This window comes from Melopsittacus undulatus, chromosome Z, assembly GCF_012275295.1.
Source record: "Melopsittacus undulatus isolate bMelUnd1 chromosome Z, bMelUnd1.mat.Z, whole genome shotgun sequence".
Classification (NCBI taxonomy): domain Eukaryota; kingdom Metazoa; phylum Chordata; class Aves; order Psittaciformes; family Psittaculidae; genus Melopsittacus; species Melopsittacus undulatus.
The window spans coordinates 54,713,485-54,739,730 of record NC_047557.1 but is presented as its reverse complement, the minus strand read 5'-3'; the positions used below and the strand labels follow the sequence as shown (position 1 = coordinate 54,739,730).

The window sequence follows — 26,246 nt, the reverse complement described above, 5'->3', positions numbered from 1 at the left end:
ACATACACATTGCATGCTCCAACGTGTCTATTCCATGAGTTATGCTTTCATCACCTACCCCAAAAAAAACACTCAATTTTTTTTCAGGCTTTGCATAATGATTGGTCACTAGAGTTTATTCAGAGGAGGAGGCGGAAGTCAGACTAAAACAGGTGGAACTGTGAGCCACAGCAGGTGTGTTGCAAGTTGAAAACACCCATGCAGGTTTGTGGTGCCCAGTTGTGACAGTTTCATTTCATTAACTGAAACCCAGTGAAGCTTGCCGGGAACAAATAAACTGAGCAAGGGTATCAATAGGTATTTCATTGACAATCCACTAAGGAACACCTCGTGAAAAATACTGGTCTGGTTTTTTTTCCAGAAGGAATAACAATGAAGTTTATTATGTTGTCATTTGTGTGCAAGACCAATTTTCCAATTATCAGTCATGCACATTAAAGGCACTGTAAGATATATTATCAGCAGTGTGTGGGAAGGTTGGTAAGCTGAAAGAATGTACCTATTTATGTATAAATACCAGCAGTACTTGGGGGGGCTTCAAATTTGCTCATATAAATTTGCATTATGATTTAATATAAACGACAATACACACAGCTAAGGAGATTTCTGCTGTGGCCATATGCTAGTTTGGCAGGACACGGAGACTGTATGGCTAGACAGTACATGAGAAATTTTTACAGCCTCTTCCTTTTCTCTCTCAGTTTCTTGCTCCTGTATTAAAAATTCTGGGGACACTTCAATGTAGGCTGATCAAAAAGCTCTGCCTCCTATTGTGTGTACTTTCTTTTAACATTGATCTATCTTTTGCAGCTTTATGTCCCTTTCCCAAGTGAAGTTGGCCTCTTGCTTTCTTGTTTGAAAATCAGGGGCCTGTCTTCTAGGGGTAACAGGGAAAAAAGGTAAAATTGTCCAATTGTCATTAAGGGAACGGGGAAGAACTTCACAGTGAATGAAGAGTGTATGCAGACCGGGACTTCAGTCCAGCTATCTGCTATCATAATAATTTTGATTTGGATATGCAGTGGTCGCTTTGAGTTATACCGAATATTAAGGTAAAGGGGAGGATTTCTGAATGTATTTCAGTAGCCGCAGGATTAGTGCATCTGAACTGTAGTGCTTACTTTGAAGATTCTTTCTTTATACCCAGGACGCAATCTTACACTGGCACCTGATTAGCCCCTGCAGCAAGCGATTACCAATTGCCTGTAGAAGATTGCCAGACTTGCTTCATATTTCTTGGACATTTAAGGAAGTGATGTTTTGATTGCAGAAAACTTGCACAACTTGAATAGGAGCAGTGTGCAGTTATAGGAAGGTCTGCAAGGACCAAATAAGTGTGGGCTTGCAGAGCAGTGCAGAATTTAATGGTGTGATGAGGGACAGGTGTTAAGTGCTGCAGAATTAATCCATTTAAATATCTGACTTTGAGGAAAAAACACACGCCAGTTGTTTTGAGTCCAGTTTGTCAAGCTTAATCCAACAATCAAGCAGGAGTTTTTAAATGGGGCTGTTTCTTCTACACTGGCATGAATGAGCATCTGCAGAATCAGGACCTAAGCATATATCAATGAGTTTTCATGTGCAGATTACTGACTAATCCAGAAAAATCTCATCCAGAAGTAAATCTTGGCTTTGCCACAGGCTCTACTGTGACCTAAGGGCAGTCATTTTATCTTCTCTGCTTTTGTTCCCACCCTGTCAAATGGTGATAAGAGCATTTTCTTATCTTACAATGGAGTAATGATGATTAATATTAAGGATTATGACATGGTTAAATATTGTGGTAATGGAGGCTATTAAACACCTTAGACACTTCTATTCATTGGCTGCATGTCTAAAGTGAGTTATTGAGTATTTTTAATTTCCCCAATATTTAAGTATATTTAAGGAAATTAGTTGATTAATTAATAAACACTGCAAAATGTCAGTGTCAAACTGCTTTGTATTTTCTGTGTTATGTAACTGGATGTTTTGTATCTTTATCTTAAGTCAGCTTACCTGCTCTTCTTCAGTGGTCCCTTCAATGACTGTAAAGCTGAAAATAGGGAGAAAAGGCAAATTTGTTATCTGTGAGAAACAGACTATGGTTATAAAAACCAGGGATTTTTGCATTTGCCATTTTAGGTCCTAGCTCCGGAAGTCAAAAAGAATTAGGGGACTGAAGCTGATTAAGGCATCTGTGACCAGTTGGGCAATTTTTATGTCACACATATAGGGAAATTAAACACACATTTTTGCTTCAGTATAAACTAAAAATGAATGAACAATGCATTGGACAGAGTCCTACAACCATAAGCAGTTCTAGATGGAGTCTGAAAAGATACATCAGGAGCTGATTCCTTACGTACACTTGCACCAGCTGTGCACCTCAGAGTGACTGCATGGGTCACCTCAGCCCATGTGGGTCCGTCTGCTCACCCAGCTCTGCTGCACAGAAGGGGCTTCTGAACCTGAGCCCCTGACTCCTCCCATTTCAGGATGGCTGCAAAACAGTGCTGTTTCTTATCACCAAGGGAAATGTCACTCCGTTGCAAGGAGTCCTTCTGTCTCTGGCGTCCCTGCACACAGATGAGATCAGATCTTTGCTGACTGTACAAGCAGCAGAAATTTTGCTCATGTTTATGGTAACAGCTGGACTCTCCTTTCTGTAGCTCACATCATCCCTTGTCATCATATGACTGTCGTAGAGCCTGTTGAACTGGAGACCTGATTTCTGATGTCTGCTGTTGTTGTTTGAATGAGGTGGTGGGCATCACCTAGGGGATCTGATGTTTTTACAATTAAAATCTCTTTCTGCAGACAGGACATTTTTTCTTTCTCAAAAGAACAAAACACAGGAACTGGGATATGACCAGGATGGGTTTATTATTGAGGTATCTGGTGTTGCAGTCAGTACTGACCTAAGTCAGATTAAACCTGGATTTTATATGCAGGAGGGATTTTCATGCAGCACTGAGGCAGCACTTGGCACTGAGAAGGTCAAACTTAGTTGTGGAATCACTGGCTAAAGAGCACATTTGTGATAAGTGAAATTTTCCTCCCATATCAAAACCCCGTATTTTTTGAAAAGCATTTTTCTCTCATATGACACCCAAAGAGGGTTATAAGTTTAGTACCTGCTTTCTTCTGTTCCTAGTAACAGGGCAAAAATCAGCTGTGTCTGTTGTACCATCCCCTGTGTATGCTGGCTGGGGCTGGCAACCTGAAGTACGTCTGAGGGTATGTTTGGGATAGGAAGGGTGGGTCAGATTGCTTCTGACAGCCCTGAGTATATGAAGTGCTGGAACTGAGCTTAAATACCTCAGCATCTAGGTATCTTGTAATCTCTAATGTGTTTATCTGGGCACGTCAAGTAGAGTAGTGATAATGTCATGGTCTTCCTCTGATGTTAATTTATGAAACTGAGTTGCCCAAGGTTGATCAGGAAATAGGTAGCTGCTCAAGGAGTTTAATTCAGGTTTTCTAAGTCCTTAATTATAAGGCTGTTTGTTTATATAGAGTTCCACTGACCATCCATGTCAGCATGGGACATGATTGCAGCATTCAAGACCAGGCTGGATGAAGTCTTGGGGGGCATGGTTTAGTGTGTGGTGTCCATGCCCATGGCATGAGGATTGTGATATGAGATTTCCTTTGCAGTCTGGCAGACAGTGAACAAGAATGATGAATTAGTGTATCTGTTTAATTTTATGAAGTGAGATTAGTGACAACCTTTGTGAGAACATTTTGGGATGTGTTGAAGCAGTGTGGGAAGCTGACACAAACACCAGCAATAGCTCATGCTCAGTAACAGGTTATATACAAAAAGCTCATAGCTGATATTTTCCAGTGAACCCATTTAGTAAACAATAAACTACAAAAAAAAGACAAGAAAGGCTCCTTGAAGTTTATAGATATAAAGATGAAGATAAAGCCAATTTATTTCAAACACTGTTGTGATGGAGAGGGGAAGCCAGGTAGTGCACAGTAGCCCCCAGCTGGTTGTTCAGGGAGTCAGGATTTCTGGGTAAACTTCTACAGCTTTACTCTTAAGCAGTGGCTCCAGTGAAAAGTGCGTGGCAAGAGCAGATTTCCCTCTGTATGAGTCTTCATCTGGGACTCTTCTGGATTAGCACAGGATGCACATTCCCCAGCACTGTCTTATAGCTGCAGCGGAGAAGCATTTGTATTTAGCTTCCTTTATCCTTTGTAATAATCCTTTCCAGCAACCTACGATTATGGACGGGTTTTAGCTTCTCACTGCTGTTGGCTCCTGCAGTGCTGCCCCTCGTCCTGCTAGCTTTCACTGATCATTGTTGCCATTGTCACTCACATAGAATCGTAGAATGTCCTTCGAGAAAGTATCTGTCAAAGCTCTGTTGATCTACGAGCTGTGTGATGGACCCACTCCTCTCCAGGATGTTCATTAGTGTCGCTTGCCAAAAGGTTTATGTAACAGATGTTGCAAAGCAGATGAGCAGAAGCACACACACACACCATTATGGCAAGTGTTGTCAGGGTGATGGTAAAGGAAGGATGGTCTGCAGGACTAGAGTAGCTTGAAGGCATAGCTGCATCTGTTAAAAAAGCAACTAACATCTCTGTGTGACCATGCTTTATTTTCAGCTTGTCATCATGGCTGGAACTGTTCTGCTCGCCTACTACTTTGAGTGCACCGATACTTTTCAGGTGCATACTCAAGGTTTCTTCTGTCAGGATGGCAATTTGATGAAACCATACCCTGGGACAGAGGATGAGAGCTTCATTTCACCTCTTGTGCTCTACTGTGTGCTGGCTTCAACTCCAACAGCTATTGTAAGTATAAGAAATTATTTGAATTCTCCACAACTGCTCCATAAACAGTAACAATAGTCCTATAATATCTCTGTCCCCTTTCCTCTCTTTTCAACTATGTAATTGATTTACACTTAGCCAGGTCTCTGTTTTGCCTTAGCCTAATGTGATCTTCATCAGTTATCTCCAGAAGTAATTATTCTGAGGTAATCACAGTGCAAGATTGAGGCTTAGAGCTTGTTAAGCCTTTTACAATAAGATGCTCACTTCAGTGATTAGTTGTGAATTGTTTGGGCTCCAGAGAGGCTCTAATGCAATGGTTATGTATTACTGGAAATAAGAAAATAGGATAAAGCCGAAGCAAAACCTGGGCTGGACATGCAGTATATCCAGGATTATTTGCCTCTATTTTAAGAGAACTGTTGAAGGGCTTTAAAAGGCTTAGATGAGCAGAAAAATGCTCAATACAAATAAAATTAAGAATTATATTTCTTTTTTATTTATAATCTCTTTATTTCTGGCAGTCAGATCCACTTAATTATTTTGTACCTGCATTTCTTTACTATCCAACCAGTAAGTTGTAAAGTAGCTGTTCTGAGCAGAACAGCTGAAAGTATTCAATTAGCTGAATACATACAATTCCAAACAGATCACTGCAGTAACTGATTAGCAAAACTTTGGCCCTTTTCCGTTTTCTGTGGAAAGTTGTTAATTTCACATATAGCCAGCTTTGCTGCATTTGTAATTACATCTATAAATTTCTATCAGACTGTGTCTTTATGTACTTCATTTTATTTCTCTTTATTTCTTTGTCTTCAGTATTTCTTTCTTGTATTAAACTTTGGTTTGCATCCCTTTCAAAAGTTGATTAAAGCTGTATGTGATGTATTTCATTGTGAAAGGTGAATGCTGCACCGTAGTCCATTTTAAATTTTGGTCTGCAGTAACTTTATACATGAAACAGTCTAAGAGAGAATGTGGTAAGAAATATGAAAACAGTTTGCAGAAGAGGCTATAGTTTTTGGTACAGGACACTTCAGCATCAGCTAAAAAAATGTGGTCAGGAACAGCACAGGGCTCTTTGCTTTTTTTGTGATATTTGGGTACAGCTTCAAGGAGACAATAGATCAAACTTTCCTGGGAAAACATGTTTCTCTCCATTTTTAATGTAGTATGTTTTACTACATTATTTAATGCATTGTTTGCATTATTTGTTTTATTGTTGTATTATTAATTATTTGATGTATTATTACTTAGTATTGGACTAATCCTCAACCAGAACATATGTCTGAGGTATCTTTTCCTGTCCTCCTGACTGGCACTCAGCACAGTGTTTTTATGAGTAATTTCACATTATTTCCCATTCCCATCTTTTTCTGAGAAACTTTCCTCTCCTTGCACACTAATTTCAGTCTCTGCTTCAGCTAGTAGCTGACTCTGCAGGCTGAGTTTTGGCACTGATCATTAATACAAAGCTAGTAAATCAGACGGCTTGTTCAGAGTCTTCCTAAACTTCTGTCCTTGCATTGCACTGTCGATCAGACCACCATTAGCATCCTCAGCTGTCGTCTGGTACCTGTATGGGTGCTGCCTGTCATTTCGATTGTCACAGTCTGGGAAGAGGTGTTTGATCCAGCTGAATCTCCCAGGGATTTCAGTGAAAGGAGATCCTGCAGCCCTTTCTATTTATATGGTGATGATTGCACTCTCTCTGAAAAAAAAAACAACCCAAACCAAAACCAAAAAAAAACAACCCCCAACCAAAAACTAGAACAACAATAAAAAAGCAAACAGACCAAAAAGAAAAACCCACGCAGCTGTGCTTCACGGGAGGGTGCTTTGCATGCATCCACTATGGGTTAAGTTGTAGTTTAGCTGTTTACACTTTGCTCTCAAGAATGATGACATCCTGCACCTCCACTGCAAAGAGATGACTTAAGTCAAAGGTAATGCCAATCCGTCCTTACAAGCTTCTCCTCTGCAAGACACTTGGTGTTTCACTTTCTGGCAGCAAATGGTTGGTTTGACTAAGAAAATTTACAGTAGCAAGTCTGATGCCTCTGTGCTGCCAGTATATTTCCACTGCCTGACATCTCATGGCATGAGAGGTGTGATTATTAGAAGGGGTGGAAGCCTGTAGCAATGTGGGAGCACTCATGGTACACAGGTAACAGTGTTTCTGGAGCTGTGGGAAATAATCTAGAAGTACAAGCTCCCTCACCTGTGACACAAGCGGTATTTAAGTGCAGTCTTGTTTGCACAGGCCTGGAGAAGGCTCAAAGCCCTGATTTCAACATAACTGTGAGGAGTTACAATGCTTGCAGGCCAAGAGGGAGCATCTTTGTAAATTTAATGGAATATCTTTGTGTCGCAGTCATTTGGCTATGGCAGTGGCCGTGGGGAGAACTAATGCATGTACTTTATTTCTTCCCTGACAACATTTCTCAGAAGTGCTGTTGTGGGTTGGTGCCACTGTATGTGCATTTCCCTGCATTTTTAGTGGCAAAATAAATTAGACCATCCTGGTTTTCTGCAGTTTTATTTGTTGTTCTTGAGATATGTGATGCTGTTGACTCTCTTTAACCTTTTTTTAATGCTACACTGGGTAGTTAACCATTATACATCAGAACTACAAAAGGCTTTTAATGCTCCTACTGATAATCTTAGTCTCTGATAATGAGAGTTTCTTGCAAGGGGAGATGCCCAAATCTCATGACAACACTGTTAAATAAGTGAAAATTGTGTATGGCTGACTCTGTTCTGTGAAATGCATTTTTCTCAAAAATGTTCCACAGAGGATAGGTCAAAGGCTTTCATCTGCTTTATTCATTTTTAATTTTCTAAGGATGGTGGTATTAGCATCTTTGAAGCAAAGTAGTAGGGTATGGTGAATTCAGTAATAAATTGCACTTACATAAGGAAAAAACTCATTTTCATTGTAAAGAAATAACTGGTCATTTTATTTCATGTTTAGTGATTTATCCCCTGAAACATACATCTTCAGACACAATAAGTAAATTTTGCTGTTGACAGTGATAGAAAAGGGATATTCCTGAAATCCTGCCTGTTTTGGACTGACCTTGTAGTTATCTGTAGGATCAGATGCCATGAAGGGCTTCATGAGATAGGTATGATTTCATCTTCGTCTCATGCCAGTTGTCTGTAATGCCCTCCCTTTGTATTTCTCAGATATTTTCCCCTCCTTGCAAGCTGATTTCAGTTGTACTGACATTGTTGGTGGTTTGTTATTAACAACTGCTGAATTTTCAACATTCCTGATGTCATGCTGAGATGAGTATGGGAATGGTTTCAGCTTGTCTCCCAGTAATATAGAAGCTATGGTTACATCATTTTGCAGACAGAATATGCCATCCTTGACAGTCATGGCAAGCATTTGAGTACTGTAGCTACCAGGAATCTCTGGGAGTTTAGGGAAGGGGCATGAGAAAAAAGATACTTGTCTCTGTGTCTTGCAAGAATAGCACAGAACTTTGGTCTTGGCCTCTGTTGCATTTCAAATGATCGAAAGTTTCCAACTTTCAAAAAGCTGCTTTTGTCTTGGGCTTCAGGTGGCCTACAGCAAAATATCTGCACATCTGGATAGCTGATCTTTGCATTACAGAGATTCAGAGACAGTCCCTCATTTTGATGGCTATGTCCTTCAGGAACGGAGAAATTAGCCAGAGAATAATTGCTTTTTTTTTCTCCCTTTCAGAGTTGCAGGTGTTAGAATGCAGACCTTTTCCTGGAGGTAAACCTGGTGTAGGTATTTTACTCAGCCGTTTCTGCGGTGGTAGGGAGCATAACATAAAAATTCAGAGCAGCTTGTGAGTTTGAGCGCCAGAGCTCAAATTCCATGATCCTATGTCTTGGAATTTAAAAGTGACCTATCCCACAGCCGCAAGTTCTGTAGAGGCTGGGAGAATGCATAATACTTCAGTGCACTCTCAACTCCAAAATGTTGAGGCAGGAAGGAGTAAGAAGCAATAATTCTTCTAATTTTTGCCAGTATGAGAACTTTATCAGAACAAGTTGCTTTGCATAAACATAAAATTTTCAACCTATTTCCTTAAAAAAATTCTGGGATGACTCCATCACATTCATTAGTGAGCTTCAGAATTAGCTTTCCCTGTTACGAGGTTACTGCAAACCAGCCAATTCACCAGCTGGTACTAAACAACCCTCACAGAGTTTAAAGCTGCTGTCTACACTCCTCCATCCATTGTGATTTGCCTGCCTGCCCAAAAGAAGCAGAGAGGCTTAGGAACAGAGCCAGCTCACTGAAATGAATACTGAGCAGCAGCAGACAGCTTCAAGGGCACCACTCTTTGTGTCCGTAAAGTAGAATAGAATGTGGCACTACGGTTTTCACACAACTTTCAGTTTCTTCCCTTCTGTTTCGAGGTTGGAAGTGGCAGCCTACATGTAATTGTTAACTGGCCAGTGCTATTAATCTGTGCAAAGGAGTATTTGTTTTTGGACAACGTTGGAATCAGTCAAACTGAACTGGCCTGATTAATAATTAGAAAATTAATTATATAGTATTGATCAAATTTATCAGAGGCAGGAGGAAAGTCTTCAAACTTCTCTTTTCATCTGTACTTACCTTCGAAGCTTCAGAAATACTGTTCTTACAGGTGGTCTTCCTGTTCTCCATGCCACATTGTTTCCTTGGCTTTGGGTTAATACAGCCATGTCATTACAGTGATTTATTTCTAGAAGGGAAGGCAGAGAATTTCTGCCTGTGCTGGCTGATTCCCCTGTTGCAGCTCCTCAGCACATGATGGTAAAACCAAGAGGAACTAATATAGCTCAAAGCTTTGTTACAGTAGCTTCTTCCCAGCTTTTTCAGGCAGAAATCCCTAAGCTCTGCTGGTGACAGTGCTGCTGGAAAGCACATGATGCTACAGACTCCTACCTGCCATGCTTCACCCCTGTGCTTTTATGGAAGCTGGGTGGAGGTAGGAAGGAGAGGTCAGTTTCAATGCCTGGAGGGTCCCTTTCTCCTGGTTAAGGAAGGCTATGTCCCTTTTCCAATGAGATGTACTGCACATGGCACTCACATGGTCCTGGCTTTCAGGGCTGGCCTCCCATTTCAGCTTGCTCACAGAGAGGATTATCTCCATCCAAGGGCATTTGGCTACACCTTCCTTTTATTGTTAGGAAATGGAGCTGGGGTTCCCCCAGAAGATGAGGCTGGAGTAAGAGCCCTGCTGCTTGCCAGGTGTCCTCTGTTGAGTGATGGCTTGTTTCCTTCTTCCTGGGGCTGCTAAGGCCCAAATTGTAAAATGCTGAGTAACAAATTGGGATATGTAGGAGTGAGGCAAGGCTGTGCCCGTTACCCTGTGTAAATGTATATACTCTGGTACTTATAACCTTCAGTGGTTTTATTATTTGACAGGACAAGGGAAAACAGCTTTAAATTGAAAGAGGGTAGATTAGACATTAGGAAAAAAATCTTCACTATGAGGGTGGTGAGACACTGGCACAGGTTGCTCAGAGAAGCTGTAGCTGCCCCATCCCTGGCAGTGTTCACGGTGAGGCTAGATGGGGCTTTGAGCAACCTGGTCTAATGGAAGGTGTCTCTGCTCATGGCAGGGGGTCTGGAACTGGATGAGCTTTAAGGTCCCTTCCAAACCAAACCATTCTGTGCTTCTGTATTTTGCACACCATTCTGGAAAATAATAAATACACCTCAGGCATTACTATGGCCAGTGTCTCCAGGATTTACTAATGGTTCTGGTCACGTGCCAGTTTCTCAGAAACAGTGCAGACCTATGGGAAATTCCTCCTCTCAATTAAAACTTCAATAAAATTCTCTTAGATGGTTTTGCCACAGTAAATTGCTATTTTGAGCACTGCGATAAGACAGTTGTGGGTTTTGGTGGGAAGTCTAGAATCCAAATTGTGGTTTTCAGCCCTTTTGACTTCGTATAAAAGAAACCAATTTTCTGGTTTTGGAAAAGGACTTTAAACAGTTCTTTGCTGTCGCATTGAAGAAAAACAACAACAACAAAATTACATAAAACCACAGAATGACATAATAAGTAACTGAATACAGATTAAGGTTTTGTCCTCAGCAGATTGTGGGTGAGCTGGCCCTGCAACCTTCATCTGAAGGCACTGCTTCATTTCCTCTTATAGCTATGCAAAATAACAGCACTGATTCCTGTGGACTAGAGAAGACTCATCATGGAGATGGCAAGAATAAAAGAGTGTCTGAGACCACTTTCACCTCATCCCTAATCCTCATGACCAGCTAAAGTACTTATGTTATCAAGGAAATACTCTGCCCTCCTAGACAGGCTTGGCTCAGGGTCCTGGCTGCAGATCACAGCAGAAATACTGTGTCCTGGAGAGGGTGCTGCAACAGACCTCAATCACCACTTGCTTCCTAAGATGTCCTTTCTCTGTATGGACGCTGATTAGTGTTTGCTGCCTGGATTTGATTTTGGAATCTCAGCTCTGCAGTGTCAGAATGTAGCAGGTAGGATGGCAGATCAATAACCCTCAGAGCCTAAGGCTGACTGTGAGGGAAATCTAAGGAGCTAGGTAACTAACAGCACTAAGTGAAAGTCAATGTGAGCCATGTTCTTAGTGAGAACTGTAGAGAAGATGGAGACAGACTGTTCTAATCCCAAGAGGCAACCTTGCAATGGGCAAAAACTGCAAGAAAATAAAATTATTAAGAAAAATATTGTCACAGTGGCAGTAAACAAACACTGAAACAGCAGCCCCCAGGAGGCCATGAGACCCCCATTCTTGGGGACACACATTAACACAGCTGCTTAAAGCTGTGGTTTGTGGTGGTGCTGCTTTGAGTAGGGGTTAGACTGGAGGCCCCTGGAGCCCCATCCCAGCAAAAACACTGCATGATTCTGTGCCTCCTCACTCTGTAGTTCTAGTGAAAATTTTCTGCTATTTAACTAATGACAGATAAATGGAGCCATCAGCTCCTATGTAGAGCCTGACAAGTGTCTCTACTGACAGGCAGCTGTGCTAATGCACTCCTCAAATACACCATGATGTAAAAGGGCAGAATTGCTTTTGGCCCAGTGCAAACCAGTGCTGATGGAACATCTGCTAGAGCATTTTGCATTTTGGTGAACAGGCCTGCTTTTCCCAGGGATAGTTCTGTGGAGTCATTCTGAAACTGGCCTATTGGGGTTGAGAGCCCCATAACACTCATCTGCTTATATTCTGTGAGTGCTCTACATATAGCCTGTCTCACAGCCAGTGCCTTCCATGTATCTGCTCCTCCCCTAGACTGCTCTTTGTATACTGAAGACTTGATTTAGATTTCTGATATTAATATGCAGCCAAACACATCCTTATAGAGGATTCAGGAAACCTCATACAGCTTGCTGGAACCTGTCCAGAACTGAGAGTGATGATGTCCCAAAATGGAAGTTCAGTTTTGTTTTCTGCCGGAGTTATTTCCTTGTAATAGAATGTCTCTGGATGCGGTTTCTCTGTAGAAAGTGGTGTTAACAAGGACTGACTGTGTCACAAGGATGTTGTTAAACAAGTTGATAGATTTATAAACTCTCAGAAATCAGAAAGATGTAAAATTAATGCATAGAAAAGACAGATCCTGCCTCTACTTCACATAATTCTTCCTAATATGGTGTTTCCATCATCTCTCTGTGATTGGAAATGCCATCAGTTTTACTTTTTTGTGGAAAGCAGCAAAAGGATGTTGTTTCACAGGGAGACTTCAGACAGTCTCAGCCTGTGGGCACAGTTGTGCTTCCTGCATCTGTTCTGTGTGCCCTGGCTGACACTCCTTAATTTGCATGGAATTGCAGCTGACATGAAAACTGTCTGTGGCAACTTTCACACAGCCTCTGTGTTTGCTGAAAGTGGGGAAAAAACAGAAGAATAGTGTTTTCCCATTTGTCAGCCGTGAGTGAGTGGCAGGAGGGCTGTTGAGATGAAGCATCTGCCAGCAGTGACATGGGGCTGTATGGAGGCAGTTGGGCCAGAAACCACTGGAGAAGAATGGCGAGCAGTTTGACTAAGTTATGATGAATCTGTAGTGAGTTTTCAAAGGGAGGTGGGGAAAAAAGATACAAGACCGGGGCAGCGTGCCTGGTGGTGAGCCAGTTTATGTATCAGAAGAATCAGATTGTGGCATTCTATACCCACAGAAGTTTGGAGAAACATGACTGAGGAGGAAGATTTTGGCTGCTGGAGGAGAGGCAAGCCACAGTGTGGCAGGGGAGTGAAGCAACAGTATAGTTGACAGCTTTGCTAGAGGATTTGAATTGAGGTATAAGGTTAATGTCCCGATGAGAGAAACTAGTAAACAAGAGAAAAGTCTTCAAGCTGGACTCATCTTTGGCTGTCAGCACTATCAATAATTACTTTTCTAATAACTCTCCAAGGCTGCCCCCACAAACACCCCACTGCACAGTTCCAACAGGACTGGCATTCCAGGATGCCTCTCTTCTGCAGCCTCCTCTTGGTTGTACCCCACTCATTCCAAGATAGTTTATCTTAGTTTATACATACGGAAACAGGTCTCCTTGACGTTTACCCCAATATATATTTAGAATGCAGTTGTGCAAAAAATTGTTCGGCAAGGACACAGTGAGCTTATCAGAAAGTGTTGTAGGAAAAAAAAATAAAATGTAAAGATAGTTACATTGTTTTGTTGATTAAGCTGATAACTAAATTGACCATTGGTAATCTGTACGTGAGTTCAGGAAGTATTGGGTGTTCATGTTTTGCTGAGAACTTGAAAGGGGAAAGTGTCTGAAAATGCCAGTTCACAAGTTGAATGACTATTACAGGCAAAAGGCTGTTGAAGAAGAAAATGGGACAGAACATTTTATCTGCTTCTTTGCTCAGGAGAAGCCAGTAAATAAGTAAAGCATGTGCAGCAGAAGGTTTTGAGAGCTGAATGTTGAGGAGCAAGTATTTGGTGACGCTGCCGGTAAAATGGGAAGGCAGGTCAAATAGAAGAAGTTTTCTAGTGGATAGGTTGAAATCAGCAGAGGAAAAATGACTGCTGGGTAGGTATTTCAAATTCATACTGGGGCTTTGGGGCATCTTTGTAGTATTTCTACCTGATAGTAATGTGAAAATGAATGTGAGCAAGAGTGTCCAAGAAACGTAATCTCAGTGTAGTTGAGCTGCTTTTGCATTGAGGGAATCAAGGACAAGATAACATCCAGTGGCACTACCTTTCCTTCCCTATGGCCTACATTACCTCAGACAGCAGATGACCTGTGCCTTCAGTCCCAAACATCCAGTGACATTTTCTTGCAATTTCTTCTATCTAATTAAGCCAATATGGTGCAGCAGTTCATTAACCTTACATTGTTTTCCTAAGAAGTAAGTAGTTTGCTTGCTTTGTAGTTTTTCCACTCGTATTTGTGTATTTATATTTAGATACAGCTGGACAACTTGTCTGGATGTGGACCCTGCTCATGCAGAATCATGAGAATCAGTGGAGTTACTTGACTTCAGAAATGCCTGGTGAAAAAAAAAAAAATCAGTTGTTTGAGGAGCTGTTCAGACCACATTCAATTCCCCACAGCTAGATTAGCTATCAGAAATAGGTGCCCAGGCCCCCATTGAATTTTCAGAGAACAGCAAGGCTCAGCTTCTTAGATTCACATTAAACATACAGGGAAACAAAATTCAAGCAATTAAATACAGTACCAGTGATGGCACCTCAAGAACAGTCCAGTTGCACTGAATCATTTTACATCACCTCACAAATAAAGCATTATTACTATACATATAAATTCTGCATTAAACCAAAGGCACTGTTCACCAAAAAAAAAAACATTTTGATCTCTTATGCTATAGGAAATTGGGACAACTCTGCTTAAATCAGTGGAATGGAATTGAACAGATTTATAGCCTGGCAAAATTTACTCCTGAATCTGAGTGGAATTAATTTATCCACATGGGATTTTCTAGGAGTATGCCAGACAGCTGAATGTATAGAAATAAAAAAGGAAATTGAAGCAGTAAAACATTCATTTAGCTTCTGATACAAAGGAACATCAAAAATGGATGTACTGTTAAAGGTCTGTTAATATGTTTTGTACCTAAGTCTGTCTAATTTGAAAAGTTTGGGGTTTTTAAAATCCACTAACCCATGTCTTCACAGAGTAGAATTTCCTCAGGATGTGGATTGTCTCTCAATGTGTACATACAGCCACAGCAGATAGAGAGCCAAAGTATTAATTCAAACTTTCTGAACATCATCATAATTCAAATAATAAACTATTTGAAGCAGAGTGCCACTTTTAAACTGCTTTAGTGCAGATGGTCTTTTTCTTAATTCCCAGCCCCATAGTTAGTGAGCTGAGCTTATTGAACTGCTTGCCAATTCTGTTAAGAGCAGATGGAGTGAAACAGGATAAAGGCAATATTTCAGTGCAGCTCTCACCCCCAAATGCCATTATCGACATACATTTTACAACTCCACATCTCTTGCCATCAGCAGTTAGAATTATAAAGAGGTTGAGCATACTTGGCTTGAATGTCAGTGATCGATAAGGATGCTCATCTGGCTTAATAAGGATAAACTGTTGCCCTTGAAATAACATACCGTTCCAGCAGTCAAAGTGAACTAAGACAAGTTCCTCGATATTAACACTAACTCTGGGTGTCTGTGTGTATGTGTGTGTACGCACACAGTTTTTGTTACGCATTTCTCTGACTGTTCCCTAGCACCATGCACTCTTCTTGTGTCTTATAGTAATGTATTAAAGTAATTCTTTTGAGTGCACCCTTTTTAAAAACTAATTTCTTCCACTTCAGGCTGTTGGGTTTTTTTCCTAAAGTCTTTCATTTAAAACTATATCTTTCTAAAAAGCACCTAGTTCTGCTTTCTAAACCCTGATGACAAAACATGATTCATGGGATTTTCAGAAATGCCTGCTGTGAGTGGATTGTCACTGTGTCTAAAGCCCATGATCAAACTCTGTCCAGCTTCAGCTAGGGCAGATACACCTCTGTCTTAAATTTAAGACAGACTTACATTATTTCTGAATGCTCAGGAAATACTAATCCTGCTCCTATGGGAAGCAGTTACCATTTTTATATAAAGCATGAATTATCTTATCACAATAAAAAATTGTAATACGTAAGCACAGCTAACATCAAGATCACTGGATCCCTGGAGACATAATTTTCGATGTTTTAATAAATAAACTAAGGCATTTAGTAAATGAAACAGGCTAGAAGTCATCCTCTGGCCCTCAGACTAGCTGGTGTTTGCAATCCGTAGCCAAATGACTGAACTTCTACTTACATAGCAGTAGCATGCAGCTTTCCTTAGGGACTTGTCCCAGGCATTTGCTGAGACTGTTGTCACCAGGCCAGGCTGTGACAGTGACCATACTAACAACGTAACACTATGGGTGAGTGACTGTGCTGTACCCATACCTTAGCAATTTTTACTTCATTAGTACAAATATGATATATTTGTCCAGAATGTTCACTGACATCCCCAAAATTTATATGACTTCAGTTCAATTTCCATTGCAGGGATGTCCTTCATCTAAATTTCCTTTCAGAGTTGGCAGTTCTGTAACCTATCTGTCAGACACGGGCAAATATAAGTTTGAGAACATTTGGAGGCTACTGAAAGCATCCAATAAATAGTACTGAGGCCTCCTAGTAAAACCTTAGAGTAGACTCCTGCAGCATCACTTTCCAGTTCCCCACATGTCTAGAAGCTTTTTGTCCATAAAGTCTATACTGTCAATAAATTTTAAATGCTAATAACACGACATGACAAATTCTGTGTTAATCGCAGTAAAAATGGGAGTTTCTGTGATCCACGGTATTCATTAAAGTCTCTTTGCTCCGTGTGTTCCAGGAGTTAGTATAAGAAGGCCTAATAGTTGATATGTCTTGCCACTGAGTGCAAGAATGGCAGATCCTTTTCCTGGCCAAGAGCGGGTCTGTGTCAGTTCAACTCAAGTGAGTAAGTGTAGCCTCACTGTGGAATGCAAGGTTCCAAACACACACTGCTGTGTAGTAGTTCCTGTGGGCTGGAACCAGTCACCCATATTTTCATGTTTGCTCATGTAATTTTTAACCTTTTGTTTCTTTCCATTTCCTGCAGATTTTTATTGGTGAGATATCCATGTATTTCATAAAGTCAACCCGAGAAACCCTTATTATCCAAGAGAAAACTATTTTGACTGGGGAGTGCTGTTATCTGAACCCACTGCTTCGAAGAATAATACGTTTTATAGGTAAGCATTCTGAGCACTGCAAGCTTAGTTAGTCCCTTTTTGCACCAAAACAGAACAAAACATCCTGATAATCTACACCACAAAATTAATTAAGCTGTGAAATCTTTACAGGCGTCTTCAACCTTAGAGGGATAGTCCCCCTTGGATTTGCAAGGTAATGTTCAAAATGTGCCATATCATGCTGGCTGGGGCTAGTTTATATCCTATTCTGTTGAGCTTAATGCTTCTTCTGGACCCTTAAAGAAGGCTATGCCAATCAAATCCTTATATGAATAATTCCATCATTGCTAGCCTGTGTCAGCTACCCATTTTACTTACAAATTGGTCCTCACCAGCCCATCTCTTTGGCATTTTTCTTTTCAGCTCTAATTTTAACATACGCAGCTCTGCCACAAAATGTAAGAAAGCACAGAGTCCACATAAAATAATGTGGGGGTTTTGTTTTATTTTGTTTTTGTTAGAGCTTCCATTGAATTAATCGCTAAGAAATTAATGAAGAAGTTCTGTCACTAAACCACTGGGGATTTCTTTATATGCTGCATGCAAACCACAAAGCCTTTTTAACAGTGTTGATTAGTCATAAAAATGTCTATGAGACCTTACTGAGGTGATGATCCCATGGTTCTTTTGGAGCAAGAAGAGGAATAGCATTATAGCTTGTGTTTCCATGGTGGTACTAACAGAAAATCTAGTTGTCTTCTGAAGGCTTCCCAGTTCACAGCCATTTAAGGCTGCCCAGATCATACCCCAAGGTGTTTAGAGATAAGGAGGGCTCGCTTCCTACTTCCCTGTAGCAGCTGAGTAGGCAAAGGGCAGCTCTGAACTGCATGTGTAAGGGGCTTGTTCTCACTTCTCTCCTTATTCATGAGAAGTCCCAAGTTCATCCATTGGATGGAATGGTTTATCTTGTTGCTGGCATGAGCCAGTGTAAATATGGCTCCCCAGTGACCAAGAGGGACTTTTTCCACAGAGCATCACTGCATCTTCCTCCCTGTATACTCAAAGATAAAGCATGCTTACACACTGCATCTTGCAGAAAGTCTGGGTCTGAATTCAGTCTGAGTCAACAAACGCACTGGAGAAAAAAGCTAAAAATCTCTGGATCCCTTCTTCCCTATCACTGCCTAATTTCTGAGTTTTATCTGGAAGAAAAATGTCTGCTGTAACTGTGGCAAGGATTGTATTACTTCTATGGAGCACAGCCCTGGCTGCAGGCAGGGGTACTTGCTCAGAGCATGCACAGAGTTGAAAGTCTTATCCTGTGTTAGGATTTCCATTGCCAGCAAGTATATGCTGCAAAGGTTTTCTTTCTCCCTCTTCCCTCTCTGTGTCTCCTGCTTTAGGCATGGCAGTCAGGAAGTGGAAATGGATTTTTACCTTCTTCTATAATGGGGGTAGAGACAAACAACCTGTGGTTCATTACTGATGCCTGGCCTGGGTGCTGCTGATAAAAACAAAAGTCATGTGAATGCAGTTAAAAATAAAATACCCTTGAACTTCATATAAGCTCTAGGATATATTGATGGATAGTAAACTGCCATTAGGAGAGAAGCAGGGTGCTAGAAGTCCACTGGGCCACTCAGGGCTGTTTGAATGTTGCAGCGCATTCAGAGTCCTAGTCACATACTCTTGCCTGTGGGGTCAGCACTAAAAGAGCTTAGACCATGGAAGCTAAGCACTTGCTCTGTATGTTTTCTTGTAGTTAGCTTTATGATCAAACATTTGTGCGATTGTTTCTTTTCTGGTGGAAGAGAAGAGGGGGTAGCAATGATACAGCGGACTCTCAGAGAGTTATTATAAATATAAGCCATACTAGATAAATCAATCTTGGCTTTGCAGTTATGTATGTTTTCCTATGAAAAATTAAGTTTACATTATTAGAAATGGCTTAAAGTGTTTATCTCATCTTAAAATACACTGACTGTGCTTGTTTTCTTCTGCAACCTTTTCCCTGCCCTGCAGTAAAATAAGAGAAGTAGAGACTGTTGAAAAGTGGCTGAAATAATTTATGAAAGGAACTAAAAATAGCTGCATTTTTTCATTGACATGCCACCTGTATTTTGACATCATGACACGGACTAAGCAGTTGTAGCCTGTGCTGGATGTTCAGGGAAGTTAGCTCCAAACAGCTTCTTATTCCAAAAAGAAGCTACCTGAACGTTTAACTCTGGAAAGACTTAACAGGTTGCTCATACATAGATTTCCTTCTGTGAGTTTTCTCTTGCTAAATTTGAGGACCATAAATTACAGAATTGATTAAGTAGATTGTCTTCCAAGATACCTTAGCAAACAGTCTTGTTGCAAAGAAATTTGCTGCCTATTTAGTCTTGGGACAAATTCATTTGAATATCTGTATCTGGTTTTTCCTTTGGCTCAGATGTGTGAGCAAGAGTCCTAAATAAGTACCCATGAAAAGCAGTAGTTTAACTCATTGAAATACTGCTTTATAAGTCATTACAGTTGGTGTTACTCAAAAGAATGGGAAAAATCATTTAATCTGAGTATACATGTGTGGGGAAAAATTAACTACTTCCTGACCCTGAAAGGCACATCATGGGGAGCTTCTGAGAGTTGCTATCCCCAAATTTTATAAAGGCAAAGAGGCGTTTTCTCCCTTCCTGACTCTGTAACTGGAGTTGCTGGGAAGAGATAGGGTTTTAAGAACAGTAGCTTAAATGAGCTTTCCACAAAACAGAGAAAGTTATAGATACTTCATTGCATATTCACTTAGATTTTATAAGGAAAAAAGCAAAAAGGGAAACTCCAGAATATCTTTTGGTGATGTGAAAGATTAGCATCCTTGTCACACTCTCTCCAAGGGATATTTCAGATTTGGTTGCTAGACTTGATCGTTTTCCTCTCTTGACTTTTCTTCATGTATACATAATGAAGTACTTTTTTGTGCTTTGATAGTGGATCAAAGAATTAAGCTAAACCAAACCCCAGAAACTCTTCTGAGATATAGGTAAAGCCACAGGTTTCTGTCCCTTGATTTTTCTTATCTTGCCAACTGTGCTCCCTGTTTATTTTCTCTTTGTTTTCCTCAAGCCCTCAGCAACTGTCAGTTTCTAAGATTCTACCCTCCTAAGTTTAGTGGGAACCTTAGCTGTTGAGCTTTGTCTTAAATTCTTCCCTGTTTTTTTGTCCACAGGAAGCAAAACCAAAATTTCTCACTGCTTCCTGGGTCAGGCATGAATTCTGCTCACTGCCAAACGTTTGCTTTTGTGGCAAAGGGCTGCCTCTCAACTTGCTTCAGTGTACATCAAGTCCTTCACTGCAGCTTAGATTGGTGAAACTGACTATGTTCTCCATATTTAGAAATTCAGTTCCTTTATCAGGAGAAAAAAGCTGGGTTATCTTGGAAACATCAGACTTTGATGTATGGTGCAGTTTGTTCCATCTTGCCTTTTATCTTTTATAACTGCTTCCACAAACATTTATTTTGAAGATTTCAGGTCAAACAAGTGGTGTGCAGTGACTTTGGAGCCTTTTTTTCTGTCTAAAATATTGGTACTGCACTGCTGTTCTTCAGTCACATCATCTGTCCTCCCTCCTCTCCACTCCCTTCCCACCAGTTTTATTGCTGCCAAAATTTGCCATTTACCTGCTGGACCTTTGAGTAACCAGTATATGAGTGGTTGCTTCTCGTGCCTCTGCCTCTTCTCCCAGTATCCCAACTTTAGTACACAGTTTTGTGGGTTTATTCTTCCTGTTTTGTTATAATTTCCTGTTCGGTACTTTGTTAACATCTTGCCATATTGCATTTGCTTCTATGTTCTACTTCATCATTTCTGTTGTGAATAGAGATTAAAAATTATTTTAGCATTATACACTGAAGGGTTTCAGTGAAGTATTTTGTTTGTTTATATACAGCAGCTATCATACCCCCAGGATCACTGATTCAGACCTCCCTGACTCTGTTTGGCAGGATGACTACAGTCTGCGTTGTGTTGCATTTCACTGTATTAGGTTTCTAATCCATGTAATTAAGTTGTATACCTGCAAAGCCCTGATAACATGCAAGTAGCCTCTCTCCAATTCTGATATTTAGGAGTGCAGCATGCTTCATGAATTTGTTACCAGTAGCTTTTACTTTGGACCTGCATAATTTGCAGTTAACAAATGGTACAAATCAGCTTTTGCTGACAGCTTAATTTAAAGCATAGTGACACCTCACAGTGGGCAGCTAAGTAATGAAATTAGGGCTTTATTTCAGCAAATTAAGGTGTTAGTTCAGCAGATAAAGGTTTACAAGATTTATACACACATTGAGTTTATTGTAATAGGCTAGATATACACCAGAGCTCTAATGTCAATTCCGTAGACAACTGCAGGACATTGTTTTCCTGACCTTATACTTCTGCCTGCCTTGGATCTGAAGTTAACTGTGAAACAATGCATGTTCTGTCACTAACTGGCTACCTTTCAGAAGGGCTTAGGATGTATTCAGTTGTGCTGCCACTAACCTAGACTGCAGCTTAAATTTCTGTAGGTCCTTCTTATCACTGAAGAGCTTCCACTATAAGAAACAGGTCACCATGCTGGGGACAAATCAAACCTTACTCTTCCCTTTTATGCCAGGCTCTGAGCTGGATGTTGCCTAGATAGTTGTGAAGCAGCGAGGAAGAAAGAAATCATGTGTATCTGTAGGGAGGAATCTTGAGATTCCAGAGTACTTTCACACTGGGAGCTGAATTTCTTCTTCCACGCCTAGACCACATGTCTTCCTGCTTATATCTTGAGAGAATAGTATCCAGGCAGGACACTCACAGGTGAAGCAGGCACAAGTGGCAGTAGATGCCTGGAAAAGTGAGCTTTGTGGGGTCTTCAGTGGGGAGATCAAAGCCAGTCCCAGGATCAGATTATGAGTGCTTGCAAGGAGCTTGCTGTTGAGTCTGTTCCTGATACCATGGCAACAGACAATAAGTTTTCCTGCAAACCCCATCTCTCCAGTTGTAAAATGGATTAATGATACAGACTTCTTTAACAACACCCTTTCAGATACCACAATGAAGGGTGCTTTAGTACAGTCTGAGTCACAGGACTATAAATATACTGCTGTATTGGATGCACAGGACCATTGGAGCAAAACCTTCAGAGACAGGCTGAGGATCAGCATTGCGATAGAGCCATGAGTCCTTCCAGGGACCCCTTTCTTCCAGTGGAACTATAATCCTTTAAAAAAACATAGGCATGGAAAATGGGTTGGGGAGTGTGAGTGTGAATGTGTAACATGGATGTTTTCTGAGCAAATTGAGTGTGACAAATTCAGATAATTGACTGGGCACTGAGAGACAAGTACCTAAATAAACACACTCAGTAGAAGACAGGATGATATGTTACTGAAGAGCAGAGCTTACAATGTCTCAGGAGCCCTTTCATACGTTGTTTCTTTTGCCATTTTACTTAGGGGTTTAATGTTTTTCTTTTTTCTCTAATAAAGAATTCTACCTCCTCATTCTCTTTTCCACCCCATTTCTCACTTACCTCTTCCTGATGGCTTTTCAACTGTTCTACATCTCTGAGAGTTTTTTTTTGTTGATTTTTTTTTTCTCATTTTGTTTTAAATCAGTGGCATTTTAAATATAATAGTGAGAGTTTCTATGGAGTCATAGGCAGCTGCAGTCACTGATATTTACACAGATTCAGTGTGGAAGAAAAGTTTAAGCATAAATTGCAGGGAGAAGACAGGATTGTACTGAGGTTACAGTGAGTGAGAGACAGATTCTTCTTCAGGAGAGATGTCTCTGTTAGAAAAAGCAATAGACATATTTGTAGATGGCAACAGTAATCAACAGCCACACAGGAAGCTCAGTGGGAAAAAGACTTTTAGAGCAGTGTGTGAGTGAGACCCCAGAAATTATGGGTTTATGGTTGGATGACTTTCTGGCAACAGTTTAGGGTGAAATGTAACTAAAGAAATTAAAATTAAACCATTCAAAACTGAAGCTGCTTAACATTTAGATTCTTCTGCCAAGACAAGTGTTAGTTCAGCTGAAATGGAAATGGAAAGACTCACAGTTCATGCTGTCTATCCTCAGCATTTTTGAGCAGGACTTTCCTTGTTTTTTCTTTTTGGGTTTGCACATTTAGTCTGTTTAAGGACTTTCCAGCTGGAGGTAAAGGTATGTTAAATCTGATCCTCAGTTCCTTCTGGGACTCTGGGGCAGCTAAAAAGAGTAGCAGGGAGTATAGACTACACTTTGTCTCTCCCCTAAATTAGTCTCTCTCTCAGTTACATTCTACTTACTAGTTTGCCTTCTAGCCTCTTCTTCTGCCTGTTCCTGACACACACTAACACAGCTGAGAGCCAGGATAGTGACAAAAAAAAAAAAGGAAGCCTTTCCAGAAATAGTTTTTGCTCCTTCTTTAAGGCCCCTCTGTGCAGCCAAATGTGTGTGATGTGTGGATGAGGAAAAGGAGTGTCTCTATGTAAATTAAATTAACGTTTGTCCATCCTTTTTGCTAGTAACCAACTGTAGAGGCTATGGGTCTTCTCATGTGGCTTGCACTGTTTACATCTTATCTCAGCATATGCTAAATTCTGGACTAAAAACATCTTCCAGGATTTCTGGGTCAGAGGGAGCACAGTATGATAGAGCACTTGCTCCTTAGCAGGATGACATCACCTCCCATTACACCTGAGCAGAAGAGGTACATGTTCTCCCATTCTCTTTCTGTGACATTGTATCACAGACTTCAGCTACATGACCCTGAAGATCTAGGGATAGTTGCCTTTCCCGTGAAGCCTTTAAGCAGCAATTTGTCTGCCTCTGAAAACCTGGCAACCACATCACTGCATTCTCCTGCTCTGGTCAGTAGCCTGGCTTCTCTAGGTCATTGAATAAATCCATTGAACAGATGGATTCATGAGGTACAAAAACCATCAGGGGACTCTCCACCACTACCCAGGCTCATTGGTGTTACAGCCTTTAAATCAATTACAGCCAGCCATATCTCAGTCTCCAGAGACTAAATGATGTGTAATCAATCTTCAAGGGTTAAATTCCTGCTAGCCAAATTCACTGCTGCACATAGCTGTGATTTTCATAAGGAGCATTTTGGCAGAACTGCAAGAGAGGAATTACAGTGATCAATATTCATAGCAGTCAGAGCATGATAAAGGTTTCAACCATGGCTTGCTCTGCTTTTCTGCAGAGTACTGCAGCCCTCAGTGGTTGAGTCTGGGCCAGCACTTTCAGTGCTACCCAGTATTGACAAAATGAAGATGTTGAAACTCTTGGGTTGGTTTTTTTTTGAGAAAAGCACTGACCACCTTTGTACCTGTGCACTGCCTAGAAATCAATACACAGTAAAGACTGTGGGCCAGACTTGCCTGGCTTTTAGATTTCTTCTAAGTATTGCAAAAGGCTGGGTAATAATCCTCTCTGCATTCCATGTGATTTGCTCAGCACATCAAAAAGATGCCATTTAAATCAAGCTGTGACAAAAAAAAAATAATTTGGCCAAAGAGCCACACATAAAACAAGATTAATCTCTGGCATAACCTGCTGTTTCAGCAGGTTGAGAAAATACCTACTGCCTTTTTCCTTTGAACTTGCTTGTGCACTTGCTGATGTAGATGAGGAGTTCGTGCCAGCTGTGGAAAATTATGGATTTAAAGTATCAGCAGAGGGATAAAGCAAATAAAGGAGTAGTGTCAGTGCTCTCTATTTCTCTTTTTAACACAGCCCCTTGGCAGGATAAATGGAAGAAAGGCACTCATGCCAGTAAAAAGATGGAGGCAGTCCTGCAGTCTAGAACAAGCAGAGGGCTACCTCCTTCTTTGACCACCACTGGCTTTTTAAATCCATGATCACACATCAGTTCATTAATAATGAACAATAATAAGCTCATGGTGTGGACAGACAGCTCTGCACTCCTGCAGCCACTCCAGACTGCTACTCAGGGATAGGGCTCTTCCCATCACTACCCTACCAGAGAGGAATTTGTGTTACAGCACAGCACCATCTCTGTGAGCAAGTGGCACTGATAAGCCCCTCTTGACGCTCATACAATGAATCCATTTTTAGTTACAGGTTTTATTTTATGTTACTGTCTGTGCAAGTGTCCTGTGTGTAGATAGGCTCTGAGCATTTTGAAGGACCTGTCAGCTGTAGCCCTTTCATTTTCTATACCAGTGACAATATCTGTAGAGCAATCCTTGATTCTTGTTAATTTGTTGTAAAGCATTTTCTGCTACATTATTTTGATTACTCCTTGGTAGTTGTTGTTTCTCAGACTACAGCAGTGTTTTTTTCTTCTTTTTTTAGTATCAGTGAAATTGTTATAACCATGGTGGTGCCCGCTCTTCAGTCACAGCTCTCCTAGGACATTTTTCCTGGAGCTCCAGCTCTTGGTTATATTTAAACACAGCCATCTCAGCTAATTTATAATTTAAATTACTTTTGCTTACAGAGAAATAATGGAAAGCAGAAATATATGACCCTCAACATTCCCACACTATAAGTAAATATTTATTTGTTTTAATTTGTTCTGATACTTTAACCCACCTCAGTGATACGAAGGGGGAAAGAGGAGCTGATTTAGTCATTCACAACATAGGGGTTTGGCATTTCTGCAAATCTGGTGTTCTGTTCCTTTGCTATGTGGTCACTACATGCAAGTGAAGGATCCTCCTATATGTTTACAACAGCTGTAGCAGGTACTGGTAACACTAACCGAAGTCAGTGAAGGATGTGACAACTGCAGTATTGAGCAGGGGATGCTCCACAACTCCAGAAATGTTTCTGCTGTCAAGAGCATGCTTCCTGCTGGAGCATTTGTGGACATGGGCTGAACAGCAACTGTGTGGAAATGTCTTCCAGATAAAAGCATTAGGAAGTTTCCAGAGGGACCTTCCAAATATTACTAACTAATATTACTATTAGGGTCTTAATTTTTCAACATCAGGACGGTGAATAGTCAAAATCCAAATGGTACTTAACACTAGATAATCAAAATAAGTGCAGTGCAGTGTCTCAGGACTACACTGCTCTTTCAGGTTCAGAGACATTATACTCCCTGGTTTTGGCCCAGATGTGGCAAAAATACAAAAACATTTTTAACAACTCATGCTCATGACACCTGACTTTGGTTCTGAGTCTTTTCATAGAGGAAACTTTACAGACATAGTATAGGTGTAGGCTTTCCTGTTCAGAGATTGAATCACAAAAACACTTATGTACTTGCTTACCATTTTGAGCCTGTTTCTGAGTCCTTCTGGAGTCACTGAGTTAATCACCT

General features: G+C 40.7%; 1 protein-coding gene across 1 annotated transcript in view; it reads left to right on the top strand.

Annotated features, from left to right (window-relative positions):
* Nucleotides 1-26,246, top strand: part of PLPPR1 (phospholipid phosphatase related 1) — a 133,682-nt gene that overhangs the window by 96,031 nt on the left and 11,405 nt on the right. Inside the window, exons 3-4 of the mRNA XM_034072806.1 lie at nucleotides 4,606-4,794; nucleotides 16,868-17,000. Of these exons, the coding sequence (XP_033928697.1) occupies nucleotides 4,606-4,794; nucleotides 16,868-17,000 (322 nt within the window). The remainder of the gene's footprint in view (nucleotides 1-4,605; nucleotides 4,795-16,867; nucleotides 17,001-26,246) is intronic.